Source organism: Anser anser, assembly GCF_964211835.1.
Source record: "Anser anser genome assembly, chromosome: 9".
Lineage (NCBI taxonomy): Eukaryota > Metazoa > Chordata > Aves > Anseriformes > Anatidae > Anser > Anser anser.
Window position 1 is genome coordinate 22,374,640 of NC_139729.1, and position 14,328 is coordinate 22,388,967.

Genomic DNA, 14,328 nt, shown 5'->3' on the forward strand with positions numbered 1-14,328 from the left:
TTTTTTTTTTTTTCTTTTAGAAAACAAACTAAGTAACTAGAAAAAACTGTAAACCAAACCAACTGAAAAAAAACAGAACAGTAGCTGTTTTGCCAAAGCTGCTGATGTGCCTATATGCTAAATTTGCACATTGCTGATCTTGGAGAATTGATTTTTGTTGTTGCCAAAAGAAGTGTTTCAATAGCAGCTGCTCTTCCAAAAGAGATAGCTTCAAATAAGCAAAGAAATCGGTTAGTGAGGTCTACGTAGTTCTAGTTTATAAGAAGCCTGAGTGCATCATGTGTATGAATCCATGAAGGAGGACTCATTTGCTATCATATACCATTGTAGAACCAGGGCTTGATGAGTGGACATGGTGAGGAAAGAGCACTTTAAAGCAGGGAGTAATTTTGCTTGTATGAATAAATAACATGGAGGCAGAACTAAACTGGAACGATGAGAGAGGAGTCAGAACACATTAACTTTGGGAGCATCCCCCTCTGTGGGCCAATCTCCAGACTCATGGGATGGCAAACACCTTCCTCCCAGGTGAGCACGCTGTGATAGTTCATAAAACTGTCCATGCAGGTGAAGGTGCCCTCAGAGCCCTCTTCGCTGTCAAAAATGACAGCAACAAACTTACTAATTCCTATTCCTGCCATCTAGTGAGGCTCAATGCCCTGCATTCATGCCAATAACAAGTTTACTGTGAACCATGAGAAATACAACTGAATACATAAAATGAAGCATATACACATAAAAGCTCTTTTGATAATGCTGGTTGACCAAATATTACAGTAGAGAATATTCAAAAGGTGAATCTCGATGAAAAATCCTCCAATACTTTTGACTACAAAATAAGTATTAACAGGAAGAAAAATAGGTCACCTTCCAAAATTGTCTATATTATTTGCAAATTTAAATTTGTCCATGTGAAAGACAGTATATGGAAATGAGATCTCTCCATTTCTTTACCTTTGCAATGGTCTCGTGCAGTTTGAATGAGGGATCCAGCTCTTCAGTTTTTGTTGCATGTACAGGAAAAAGAGCTTCGGAGAGAAAGCTAGAATTCTGTGAGAAAGAAAGAAGCACCCTTTTAGGATTCTACATCAATTTCTTCATTCAAATACTTACTGTGTTTTGTTCAGAGATTCAAAACTCTTCCAATTGTTCTTAAGTTTTGTGGATTATTAGCTTTTATTTTACTGATCTAATTAACTGATTTCAAGTCCTTGAAAGAGACAACCCCGCCCAAGTCTTATGACTATTTCTGGAATGGTAGTAGTCTTTGTAATTAATTATGTTTCCCAACCCAGCAAAGAATTTTGTCTACAGGGAGGAAAAAAAAAATTGTACCAGCATTACAACATTCAATAAATGAGTTATAATTCATTCTTCAGAATATATGTAAACACCATACTCAAAGAACATACTTTTATCGTCTGTAAACATGCTAATTCTGTATAAAGTAATATCATATACATAAGATGGTGTTTTGGTCAATTCCCTAGAATTATACCCTCTAGGTTTACCACTCTTTTCTAATATTTGTACAAAATGTTTGTGTCTTATACTGCAGGAAAGCAAGCAAACAGGTTGCATATTTGCTGTCACAAGAAAACAATAAACTGATACCCAGGTGTGGACTGAAAAAAAAAAAGCAAAAAGAAACGAAAATAAAACCCCAGGTCTCAAATGTACACAGATGCCTGAAACTGGGAATTATTTTGAGCCAATGTTTGTGAACCCAGTATAATAATCCAGAAACAAAAGTAAAATGAAAAATCTTTCTCTACATCCCCATAGCCCCTGAGGCATACACCCTAAAATTATCCTTACTTTTGTTAAGTGCCTGTAGTTTGGCCCTCTAGGTATGGTCAGAGCTGGCCCTCCTGGAACAGCTAGGAATCTAGTGCCCGTCTAATCCCCACTGGGTATAAAAATAAATGCAGAGGTCCAGCTTGGTGGACTTGGGTGCTCTACCCATTTGGTAAGCATACTTTGAATACACTTACTGCTCACCAACAGCAATGAATTCAGTACAAGACCACAGAAACTATAGCCAAAGTTATTTCAGAGATCAGCAGAAAGATGTGAAAGCGCATGGGTATCATACCATTCTAAAAATTATTAGTTATGAGCAGTTCTTTTAAAAATATACTCTTCAAAATGAACTCTGACACACAGATAATCAGAGACAAATCCTCCGCAACCCTGCTTCACTTATCTATGTCCTGAAGAGTGACAAAACTTCTCAAGCCCTGTGCCAGGCTCTGGTTATCTCTAGGCAACCAAGTTCAACATCATAATATTATATATCTCCTTTTAGAAGTCCTAAATCTTTCATGAATCTTATTCTGCATTCCAATTTGCCAAGCACCTGAATATAATATTACTGTATTTAGCTAGAATATCCTGGACTGTTAGGCAATATTGACAATGTTTTGGAATCACATCTTTCTTAATTACCAGCTTCCTGTATCTACTAGACTAACATTTCTTCAGTTTTCTCTTCTTGACATACATCGATCTTCAATAGGTTTTATCTTTATACTCAAACTCTCCCCCCCTCCCCCAGTTTGTGTATACAAGAAGTGAAGCCTTTTTTTAGGGAGTGTTAAACCTTGTAATGATGCTCAACTCATTCTTCAACAGCCAAAGAGTTACTTGCATTCAGATGTTTCATGCTGAGCAGTAGCTGAATAAAGTTCTGGTAAAAAAAAAAAAGTATTGAAACTGATCTGAGCTTAACAGAATTGATTTGTAAGGTTTGCACTCCACTACCTTTTCACTTGCTAAAAACACTCTGTAGGACTTATTGTTTTAAACATCAGGAAGTGAGCAAATGAGAGAGACAAACAATTTATATGCTTTGTTCTGGCTTGTACAACCTCTCTTTATGTGACTGAGCTTTGCTCTTTCTCATGCTGGGTTCCAAGCCATACAAAGGCTGAAAAAAAATTGTACTTTAGCAAAAATAAATAAATAATTATGAGAATAAAAAATGCTGTTAGCTCCGATTCAAACGTAAGAAGTTAAAAGGAAGTAGAGAAAAAGCCTACCCTACTCTTCACGATGAGTAATATAAAGTATCTTACTCATGCACCCCTGGGGGATAAAGTGGTGGTATCCGATCTATGCCTGCTGCATCAGAACTGTGTTTGTATCACCCAGTGCGTCACATCACATGGATCCAAGAGCCAGTTTTGGGCATTACAGTGGCACAGCACTGGTAGTTGTCTATCCAAACTACCATGGGACACAAATGCACTATAATCATATCAGCAATGTGATATGCCAATATGCTCTACTCAAAACAACTCCATTTAGGCTTAGTTCCCTACAGATGTTCAGTCCACCTCCTGAACTACTACATTACTAAAGCCTCTCTGAATAGTGTGACATGTCTCATAGAAAGCTCAGTGAAACGTAGGCCTCGAGAAAGATAGTTACACTGCTGGTAATTTTGCTTGTTAATTTTTTCTACAGATTAATGCCTGCTTGATGAACACTGTATCAGTATTTCCATGCATTTCCAGAGAATTATTTCTGGTTGTAAGTTTCCACCACTTTCTTAATACATAAATAAATACAAGGTATAATTAGCCCTCACTCATACAAATTCTTGTGTTCAGTCATGCATCTGTGTTGTATAACTTGTCACAGAAACATCAGAACAATAAATGAAGTCATTCTTCCTGTCAGAAAACTTTTTTTTCTTTAAGATTTCAAAGAGAAGATGCAAAAATTCATTTATTATAATGATAAAATACATGCTTCAAGATTAATTCAGTACATCTATTAATCTTTGTTTTAAGTTTGTGCACTAGTTTACAGAGCCATGTCATTTGACTGGGGGGAGGTTGAGGAAGATTGTCATTCTGCTACAGTGGTGCTAATGTTGTTCATCATCGTTCGCATAATTGCAATCAATAATGTAGAAACAGTTACATTATTTATATTCTTTCTTGAGTACCTTACTGAGAGTCAGTGAAGGGAATGATTACTGAATTAGATTTGCTGCACAAGATCAGACTGTGCTCCATCTAGACAAATGTTATTTATTTGGAATCTGAACTTGATGGATCAGATGCACACATGACAGGGAAATGCTGCTTAACATGCTTTTATCCACCTTATTCTAGGCACATACCTGAAGAGCACAGGTTAGGGTTCTAGTAGTTCTACATTTGTAACACATTCAATAGCAGAGATACAAACACTGAAAGTATGCATTCATACACATTCTCTTAATTTAGGTGCTTTCTTGAAGCACCTAATATTAGATAGAATGAACTTAAGCATTTGTATCTGTCTTTCTAAGACTGAATCATTTGATGGTCAATACCATGTTCTAAACCTTTTAGAAACCATGGCTGATACTTTTAGAAATGATGCACTATGCAAGAATTTTCCCTTAGATTTTGAATTTTACCCATTTACAAACATGTTCAGTGCTCTCATTCCCTACATGGAATATCTTCTGCTTGCCTTTTTTCCCAAAGAAAGGAATACTCTCGATTCCAGTGCACCATGAATCAAAGAGAAGCACATGGGTGAAATTCACAGCAGCTCCTGAAGGTTATCAGTAGCTCTGATGGCTATTCTTGTTTTACTACCATGTATATTAATCACACTAATCTTTTATTCATTATATTAAGTGCATTTCTTCCTCTGATGTTTTATGAATGGGGAAGGATAACCAATACAAAAATAATGATTATCTATATAATAACATCACCAATAAAAAGAGCAGAAAGAATATGAAAGTGACTTCAAAGTGACCATCAGCTCTCTCTACTGAAGAGAAAAATATTTTATTCACACATACAAGTTTTGAAAATAAGACTATTCCTCTAAGCACCCATGTATGCTTATCTGTGAAGTCTTTTTGATAATTTTGGTCAAGTATTTAGCGAAAAGTTTAATTGGAGTGGCGCCTTTGATGTAATCAAATTACTATTCAATTTCCAAATCAAACATACGAAATCAACCATACTTTTATTCTGTATTAGAAACAGCTTAGGAAAATACATGTTTATATGAGCATTACAAAAGTATATAAAATGGCAGCAGAAATTGGAGGCACATTAAAACCGTAATTCCTGGAGAGAAACGAAATAGAAACTTCCCATGTTCCTCTTTGGTGACATGACATCTCTGATCAGCATCCACCAACAGCCAGCTATGAAAGCTCTCCCACTCTCAAGCAGGATTACAGAAACAAGATGCTATCATACTGCAGCTGATGCAGAACACCAGCCACTATATGACTGATACAAACGGCTTCAAACCGTTCCCAGACATAAGCCACATAACAATGGAAGAAAAACAATTAACTTCTGGAAATTTCTAAAATACCTGTGTATTAATTACTTAGATACAATGTATTATAACAGAAAGAGGAAAACTTACCAGGACTAGCTATGTTACTAGTAATCTGGAGAAAAGCCTGTTTTGATATTTGACTGAATTTGGTTTTAATACTTTGCCCTTTTCCTTTCCTTAGAAAGGAAACGAAAGTCATCAGATATAAAGTGCTTTTCTGATACCTAGAGATTTTTTTCCCCTAACCTACCAGTTTTCCAGACTACTATACTGCCTGAGCAGAAGGGAAGACAGACATATATCAATTGACTTTGACACTGACTTTAATAGAGACTGATCAATAAAAACACTGCCAACATCTAGATAAAATTGGGTTCCTTGAAGAAGTAGCCAAGCTCTTACAGTGAATATTCAGAAGAATTCAAAGCATCATGTAAAGTTTCTTCCTCACTGCTAATGAGAAAGTGACTCTTTTATTATTCATTCAGTTCACAGGCCTGTGTTTTCATCTTTCATATTCTGAAACCTACTGGAACCCTTGAACAGCATATTTGATTAATTTCATCATTTTTTGTTCACAGAGCAGGTTTAGTTTTTTTCTTCTTCTCCCCACAATTTAAGTGGAAGGAAATATTAGCTTGTAAGTGTTTGCATTACACAGGTGAGTGGTGTGACTGAACCCCAAGCAAGCTAGAGCTCTGATGCAGATCAGCCCTGTTATCTTCCTGAATGCAAACACCTGAAAAGGCTAACTTCATTTTTCTTCAAAACTGGGAACAGAATGAGAACAGAATGCAGGACATGTAATTTCTCTATATAGGGTGTTGTTATTTTTAGTTTTTTCCTCAGCCCAGCAATCTTCCAGTGACTTTCCACTATGTGACAAATTCAGCACAGCCCCTGCTTAGATCTCAAGAAAAGAATTTCTTTTTCCCCATCTCTCTTGTGGTCAGGCTATGAATATGCTCTCTGGTTTTCTCGTCCCTTCTGTAGTGAAAGGTTTGGAGGTCTTTTTGATTTTTATTACTGTTTTCCTTTCATACTGGCCCAGTTACTCACTCCGTCATGTGAGGAGTGAGACCACATTTATGCCTGGAAAAAACTCTCCCAGATATATTCTTTCTCTGGAAGCCACTGAGCAATTAACCCTCCTTCCAAAGGCTTCCAACCCAGTTGAGACCACAGCGGCTGGGCAAGGCCAACAGGTAGTCTTTGCTACTGCCTCCCTTTAAGTACTGACTTCTAAAGGAACAGAACATAAGCAAGTAACAATGAGTAAACAACTCAAAACACATGTTGGCAACACAAGTGGCAAGTCTCTTTGATCATGATGGAATCAAGACTCTGCTTGCTAAGATCTTAAACAGGAGTCATACACAATCACTGCTTTAAGCAGGCTTGAGTATTTTTGCACTTCAGCTTTCTGTCCATGAAACAAAGACTTGGCTATGGAGTGTACATAAAACAGAGCAGATGACTACAATTTTATATATTTATACATATTCATAGATAATATTATGTGTAAGATGTTTTTTATGTGTATATACATAGATAATACTTGCAAACAGTTAATCCAAGATTACTATCTGAAATACCTTGCTGGCATCTCAAATATCTTACTCTACCCTTCTAAAGGAAAATGTTTAAAACAGTTGTTTTGTTCTGAAAGAAAAGATGGCTCCATAAAGAACTACAAAAGAGGCAAAGATACTTTGGTTCTCTTACCTTTTATGGTCTTTCAAACACTATGCTAACCAGAGAAAGCTGCAAGAACTTTCCAAATAACAGAAGCCCACTCTTTATCCCAGGGAGCACATGGCAGAGATAGGACTCTAGATGGTTTTTCAAGAGTATCTCTCAGCATTTAACAGCAAGAGCAACACTTTTCTACAGTGAGAAACTGAATCACCCTCCTCATTTATTCTTTCTGTGAGCTCACAATAGCCTGTGTTAGTTTTTATTTTTAATAGCCCCTTCCTAAGCAAATTTCTAGTAAAGATACACTAGGAAAAAAAGACATGATAATCCAAAGAACATTAAAGCCAACTATATTATTATGTTTTTCACCCAGAGCAGGAATTATAGCTACGGTTGCCGTCCTCACTCTCCCACACTCAATTCCTAAAGAAAATTAATCTCCCTTCACTTTAGTGAGGCACCAGTACAATGTTAGACTTAGACCAAGATTCCATATTATCATCTGAACTCACTTCTGGGGAAGCCAGGCCAGAACCTCACTGCATGGACGTGCTGCTGCTCACGGCAAGCAAGGAGTTGGCAGCATGAACAGCGACAAGGCAGACTTCTAACAGCTCCTTCATTTTGCCTTCCATGCAGCAGCAGGCTCATAATCAGCACTCACTTTGTGCAATGTCCACAATTTTCTACACATTATGAAGCTGAAAGGTCTCATGATGATATCAATTTATGGAAAGACTTTCTCAAGGTCAAACCACTGTGAGACACCCTATAATTTAGGCAGCCCAACTTCCATTCATTCAATTACAAATTTTCTCTTCACTGTTTGTTGTCATTTTAAATTGTTCCATAGCTATCCAAACTGGATTAAGATTTTTTGCTTTTCTGACGTGAAGCTATATTTTTATAACACAATCTGTACAACCTGTAGAAAAGAGAGTGCCAATAAGCCTTGAATTCCCAGTATAATGCTTTAGGATTCACTACAATCTCTTCAGAAGAGAAATGAAGAGGAATATGTAATATATATTAGAAGCTCACTTCCAAAAATCCCCTTTTGTCTCATCTTCCTTTTGGAAACATCAGTTAACCTGATCTTTTCAACACTCATTTAACGAAACATTCTGTGAAATTAGAAAGACTTTGGTGTTCTACTTCTCAAATAATGGGTCACTTCTGATTAAACTTCGATTGAACATCCAACTTTCAATCTTAAAACAAATTGCCTCCTTTTCTTTTTAATTTGAACCCAATTTCCTGCTGTCCTCAGCTCTCCTGACAGTAATTAATTGATTTATGAATTGATTAAATGGGGATCAAAAATGCAGAAAGAAAAATCTAAAAACCCCAAACCTAGCTCGCTCTTGTTTATTTATGATGGACACTAAAATTCACTCCTGATTTATTAGACTCATTTTCCTAACTTATCTTGTTCTTCCTCAACTAATAAACTGAACAGAATGGTTCACCTTCTAAAGGTACTAAACTTGCCATCCCTTGTGTACCTTCTATACCGTGCTTTCAATTTATGTACCAAATTTAATCCAATCCATTTTTAGTCATGAATAAAAGCCCACAGCACCTCTGGTGAATTAATGTATAACAGTAAATACCATAACATATCTTAGAGATCTATTCTGCTGCCATTGAAAGAATTAAAAAAAAAAAAGAAAAAAGAAAAAGAAAGAGACAAAAAAGAAACACAAAGAGACAAAAAAGAAACACAACAAAACAACAAATGTTACCACACACTGATTGTCTTAGAGGTGGAAATAGTTCTGTTGTAGATACAAGCAGTTTTGTTTACTAGACTAGGACAATGCTACATCTACAATAACAGGATTCCTGTTTTCTTGACTGTTACTCTGGAAAAAAAATACATGATTAGTATCCCTTTCCCCTTAACCAGGTGAATAATCCACAAATCCCTCCAGAATTATTACCTTTTTAAAGTTTCTTTGTGGTTGGTTTTTGTTTGCTTGTTTTTGAAAGTAACATGCAGTGGAGGTTTCTTGACTCAGCAATGACAGTCTGGAAAACTGGTCTTTGCACCAACCTTCTTTTTTTTCTGTTTGACTTCCCCCTTGTCAATATTTGTCAATATTGTCAACACTTGTGCCAGCTTCACCCTTCACCACTTCACAGCTTTTGTACCTCCGATTTTGTACAGCACAAAAGCAAGAGACACTTAGGAAAGAATAATAGAGGGAAAGCAGTGAGAACAAAAATCCTTTGGCAGTTCGTACAGTTAGGCCAAGCAGTATAATCATGATAGCCTAATGCTGCCATGAGTCCAAAGCATATACAAAAAAGAGGGGTGAAAGCCAAGAGAAAGCCATTTATTTTCTTCACGTAGATCAAAGAATAATGTCTAGTAGAGGCATAAAGCCTCTGCTGCATCAGGACTGAGAATATAATCTCATGCCTGTCCACATCTATATGTTGGATCTGGTCCACGAGCTATTAATCTGTTTCACTCTTTCTGCTTTTTTGTAATACAACAGCATGAAGGGTAGAGTTGCAGCAGCCTGAGGGGAACACACAGACATGCAGTGTCTGGACAATAAAGCAGAAAGAAAGCAGTGCTTACCTTCAAAATCAACCTGGGAAACAAGTTTAGTTGAGATTTTGAATTCACCCGCAGAGCACACACTATAAAGTTATGCCAGTGTCTAAAACTATTACCCAGACATCCAGAGAGGCCTACAGTTGCATGAGGAGTTATCTGCATCTGTATTCATGACCATTGCCAAGAATATGTCACAGCATGAAGGAGAAAACCACGTCAGAAGAAAAGATAAAGCAGTGAGCATAACAAAAATACCTCTGAAATCTGCACTGCAGGCTTTCACTAATTCCTTCTTCCATTTTACCCTAAGTCAAGCATTTGGCATATGGTATCTTGGCAGCAAATATACAACTGTATTATTTGTGAAACAGGTGTTTCACCTCAGATAGGCTAAAAGACCATTTCTTTTTTTTTTTTTTTTTTTTCCTGGCAGGGTAGAAGAGAGGTTTCATTGGAATAAGGGTCAAAAAGAGTAATGGAAAAAGGCACCTCAGATTAAAATATGGTTTATCATCAGCTATCTGGAAAACTTTTTTTGTTTGTTTGTTTTTGAGAAGGTGCAGTAGACTGAAGTAGATTTTTAAATAGATGTATTGAAACACTGGATTATGTAGCATAGAACATACTGAAGCCAAGGTGTGGTTCTCATATATGTGTGTTAAACTGAATTGATTAAATCGCATCAGATATTAAGGTACGGCATATAGGATTTCACATTAATAAAAGCCCTTAAATCTGCAAATACATCACAGAAGAGAGTGCATGTCTCTCCATCTTACTAGGAGACTGAATTTTCCCTTTCTAGCAAATGCTCTTGAAATCTAATTAAATATTCCCTCACAAAATCCACAAAGGATTATGATTTAAAAGCTACTTTTCACTGGTTATTACGTAAATGAAACTAAAGACATAAAATGAGTATGCTTTTCAATTACTTTTAAAAAGTAAAGCTTTGCAGTTGCCACAGCCTAATGCGTGTCAAAAATCTCAAAGTGAGAATTTCCCTGCCCTGTGAAAATAGCCATGGCAGAAGGAGTTTCTGACGAGGCTTTCCTTAAATAATTTTACTATTTCAGTTGACTAAAGAGGTTTTAGTAAAGAAAGAAAACCCAATCTATTTTCTTTTTTTCATTCTGGTAAAGATGTGCACTGACTTTGTGTGTGATGTCATCAGATGCTGGACAAAATAAGCAAGGCCTGTCAAATGAGACTATACAGAAAACAGAAGAAATAGAATTGCAATCACTGGTGCACGATTTATTTTATTATTCAAATCAGCTGTAGCCAGATAAAGCTCGAGCCAACAGTCATCAGACAGGAAAAGAATATATGCATTTTTCTCTCGTCTCCTTTAACTTAATGTTTTCTTCCTTGCATTTGTAAGTGAATTGAACAATCACTGTAAATTCACAGACCACAGCATGAAGAAAGCAGCTTTTAAGATACTGTGATACTTGCATAGCATTATTCCTCCCTCGAGTATTCCCTGGCTGCTTTGCAAACTGAAGGCACAATCAGCAGTGTCAGTAGGAGGAAGCAGCCCAAGCCAGAAATCGAGAACCTCGGGGAAGATCTTCCCAAAGCTTCAGAAGGTTAGAAATAGGAAGCTCAGTTCAGATTCACTGCATGCAACAGAGAACACCTCTTTTTAGATGTGTGGTGTGAAGGATGAAAGAACGTTTGTAACGTTTTACAATCAATTGTGAGCACTCAGATTACACAGAAAACAAGCAGTGCCAGTGAGATGCCAGCAAGTCATGCTAACGATGTACTGCTATAAGCCACGAATCCTAGTGACAGTGTTTCCTAACCACCAATGTTGTAAAGCACAATGCTTCTATTTCCTATTCAATGAATCCTATTTCCGGTTTTTATGTTTAGTGTTTTAAAAAACTATTTAGGTTATTATGCTGAATGAAGAAATCTAATTTTATCCATTGGACAGATACTGGGTAGATGGAAGGCTCACCATTTTGCAGTAAGAAACAGCACTGACTTTTGCTAAGAACCATAAATACACGTGTAAATGGGGGAGGGATTCATTCTTTGCATTTAGTCATCTCTCTAAATTTGTTTCAAAGGAGTTATTTCTTCAAGACTGGCCAACTGTAAAAATTGGGAAAAAGACAACTAATTTTTTTGTATAGTTAATATATATATTTTTTACTGATATCTCTTGCAATTGTTTTATGCTGTCACTTCCTGCTAATGTTTTTGCAATTGTTTTGTAAGCAAGAAAAGTTATTGTAATGCTGCGTGCATTCTATTTGTGCAATGAGATTTTAAGCAATGACATGAGATGTATTTGATGTGCATTTAGACTTCCCCATTAAGAACGTAATTAAATTTAATTTTAAAAGTCACAACTAAATGAATGTATTTATCTTTTGAGTATCAAAGTTGAGTAGTACTCCTAATACGGAAGAAAAGATTCCTACAGGATTTACTTTATATTATAAAGCACAAAAAAATCATGGGCAAATAATTTTTTTTGCATATTTCAGGAATGCTAGAAAGATTACTTAACAAGTATTAGTTTTGTATTTTGAGTTACTTTAAAGGCCTACATATCTTGCACTTTTCAAAAAAATCAACTACAAATATGCAGTATTCTCAGATCTCATACAATATTTTACATTGCCTTCACAGTTTCATTTCAGTTAATGAAAGAGCAACTGATTGTCATTTATCTTGAAGTCTAAAGCAAGTCTTTCAGGTAGTGATTAGAGGACCCAAAGTTTCAAAAGTGAAACTGTTTTTAATATTTTTGTATCATTGTATTATGGGCAGTGCAAAAAATTCTAAGATCCTTTCCGCTGAACGTAATGAGATGCAGTCCTAAGGATCACAGGTACTCTAGCAATGCATTATCTTCACTGTATTTCATCAAATAAAGGCCACCTTTCCTGCTATGGAAGTCCCATCTGGGAAGGTGTTAGTTACATGAGAACTAGTAAGTCTACTTTACTGCACAATACCAGTAGTGGAATTCCTCCTCTTCACAGATTGCTTTGGATCACAAAGGGAGTGCAGGACACTGTTTAAAAGGCAGAATTTGCTTTGTCTCCATCCTAAGGCAGTTATATGCAAACAGACGCTAATTTGAAACGTATACTTCTCTACTGCACAGTGATGCTTCCTCTGTAAACTTAATGCAAAATATAACCATAATGTTAATGAAGCTACACAACCTTCAAATCAGAGCCTGCTTGCATCTGTTGATAAAAATACATACTGACTTTAATAACCTCATCCCCTGCCATAAACCAACAATGATGTCTTCTAAGACAATATTTATTTAACCCTTATTAATGGTTCTTTAATGGCCATGGCAAGACATACCGAACTTTCCAAACTCTATTTGAGAGGATGTATCAGTGACTCAAATCACAGTTGTTTGATAGTCCAGTGATCTTGACCCTCTTTTTTTAATTAGTAAAAGACAAAACTAGAGTGCCACATTACTAATATAACTCTGATACTTATTCCAGGTACTCTGACAGAAGACTTTTAGCTTGTCTGTTGAATTTAGCCACTCAGAACAACAATGCTAAAATGTTATCTTGAACGGAACACACCATTTACTTCTCCAGGGAGGACAGATAACTCAGTGCCTTCTGTCCTTAGATAATAGATGTTCTCAGTAGCTAGACACTTGAGTAAACTATTAAATAGAAGCAATAATTGGTGTCTAAGTAAATTTCTCCTATGTTTTCCCATATCCCATTGACCCTGTTAACATCCAGACTACCTTTCTTCCACTGACTTTCAACAGCCCTCAGTCAATTTCAAGTTAACGAAGAGCCAGACAGAATCTGCAAGGACAAGTTTACAGCAATAAATCTGTATTCATGCTGTGCAAATGCTAAGGAAGCTGTACACTTTTGTTTCTGCACAGACTGTTTATGTAAAGATTTTTCCCCTCCTGGATGCACTGTGGAATGTCTGGGATATCAAAGCACTAAGATTTGTGAGACTAAATAGACTCTGTTGGAGCACAGCAATGTATCTGACTGATGAGGACATCATCGGTTTCACTAACATTACTGGAATAACAAAGATGCTCTTCCATGACATTAAGTAGCTTAATATTCACATTGTTCAATAAAACAATTCATGCAATCAATTGAACGTCAAATGTATTTTGTCTTGTAAAACACTGAGTCATTAACCTTAACAATTTCAGCTTGCTCTCACTACCAAATTCAACTACATTAGCGTACAAGTGAACAGATGGACTAATGTATTAATGTATGACTGCTGAGTACTAAACTGAATAACCCCTGAATTTACTGAGAAATTAAAAAGCACTGCTATAAGCAAAAGACAGACAGAAAGGAGAAAAACGCGTTGGCTAGAAGAAATACAGTATAAATAGCTAAGAGCATGGTTATTATAAAAACATAGCCCATGAGTGAGAAAGGCAAGATGCAGAAGCAGCCATGCCTTGGACCTACCTTCACGAGTAGTTCTAGGACAATCTCCTGGGGACAGTTTGGACTACATTTTGTTAAACACTGACAGTTCATTGCTTGTCCATGAACAAAACCAAAACCTCTCTTCCCCTTGAAACTTCTAACTCCCATTGCTAAACCTTGTTGGCCATAAAGTTCTACTACGAAGTTCATAAAACTTCCCAGCAGTAAATGTGGCAGCACCAGACTCCACTGACAATTTAGAAAAAGGAAATATTGGGTTCCCACGCAACTTGCCATTCTGAGGCTGATATACATTTGTGCCTTTGCAAAGAAATT

At 36.5% G+C, this 14,328-nt stretch overlaps 1 protein-coding gene across 17 annotated transcripts in view; it reads right to left on the reverse strand.

Moving 5' to 3' along the window:
• The window catches only part of NAALADL2 (N-acetylated alpha-linked acidic dipeptidase like 2), a 441,985-nt gene that overhangs the window by 67,041 nt on the left and 360,616 nt on the right, over positions 1 to 14,328 (reverse strand). For all 17 annotated transcript variants that reach the window (XR_014588273.1, XR_014588274.1, XM_083849054.1 and 14 more), the window contains one exon: positions 955 to 1,050. Coding sequence is in view for 15 of the 17 variants with exons in the window: in XM_083849054.1 (XP_083705180.1) it covers positions 955 to 1,050 (96 nt within the window). In the remaining 2 variants the exon portion in view is untranslated. The remainder of the gene's footprint in view (positions 1 to 954; positions 1,051 to 14,328) is intronic.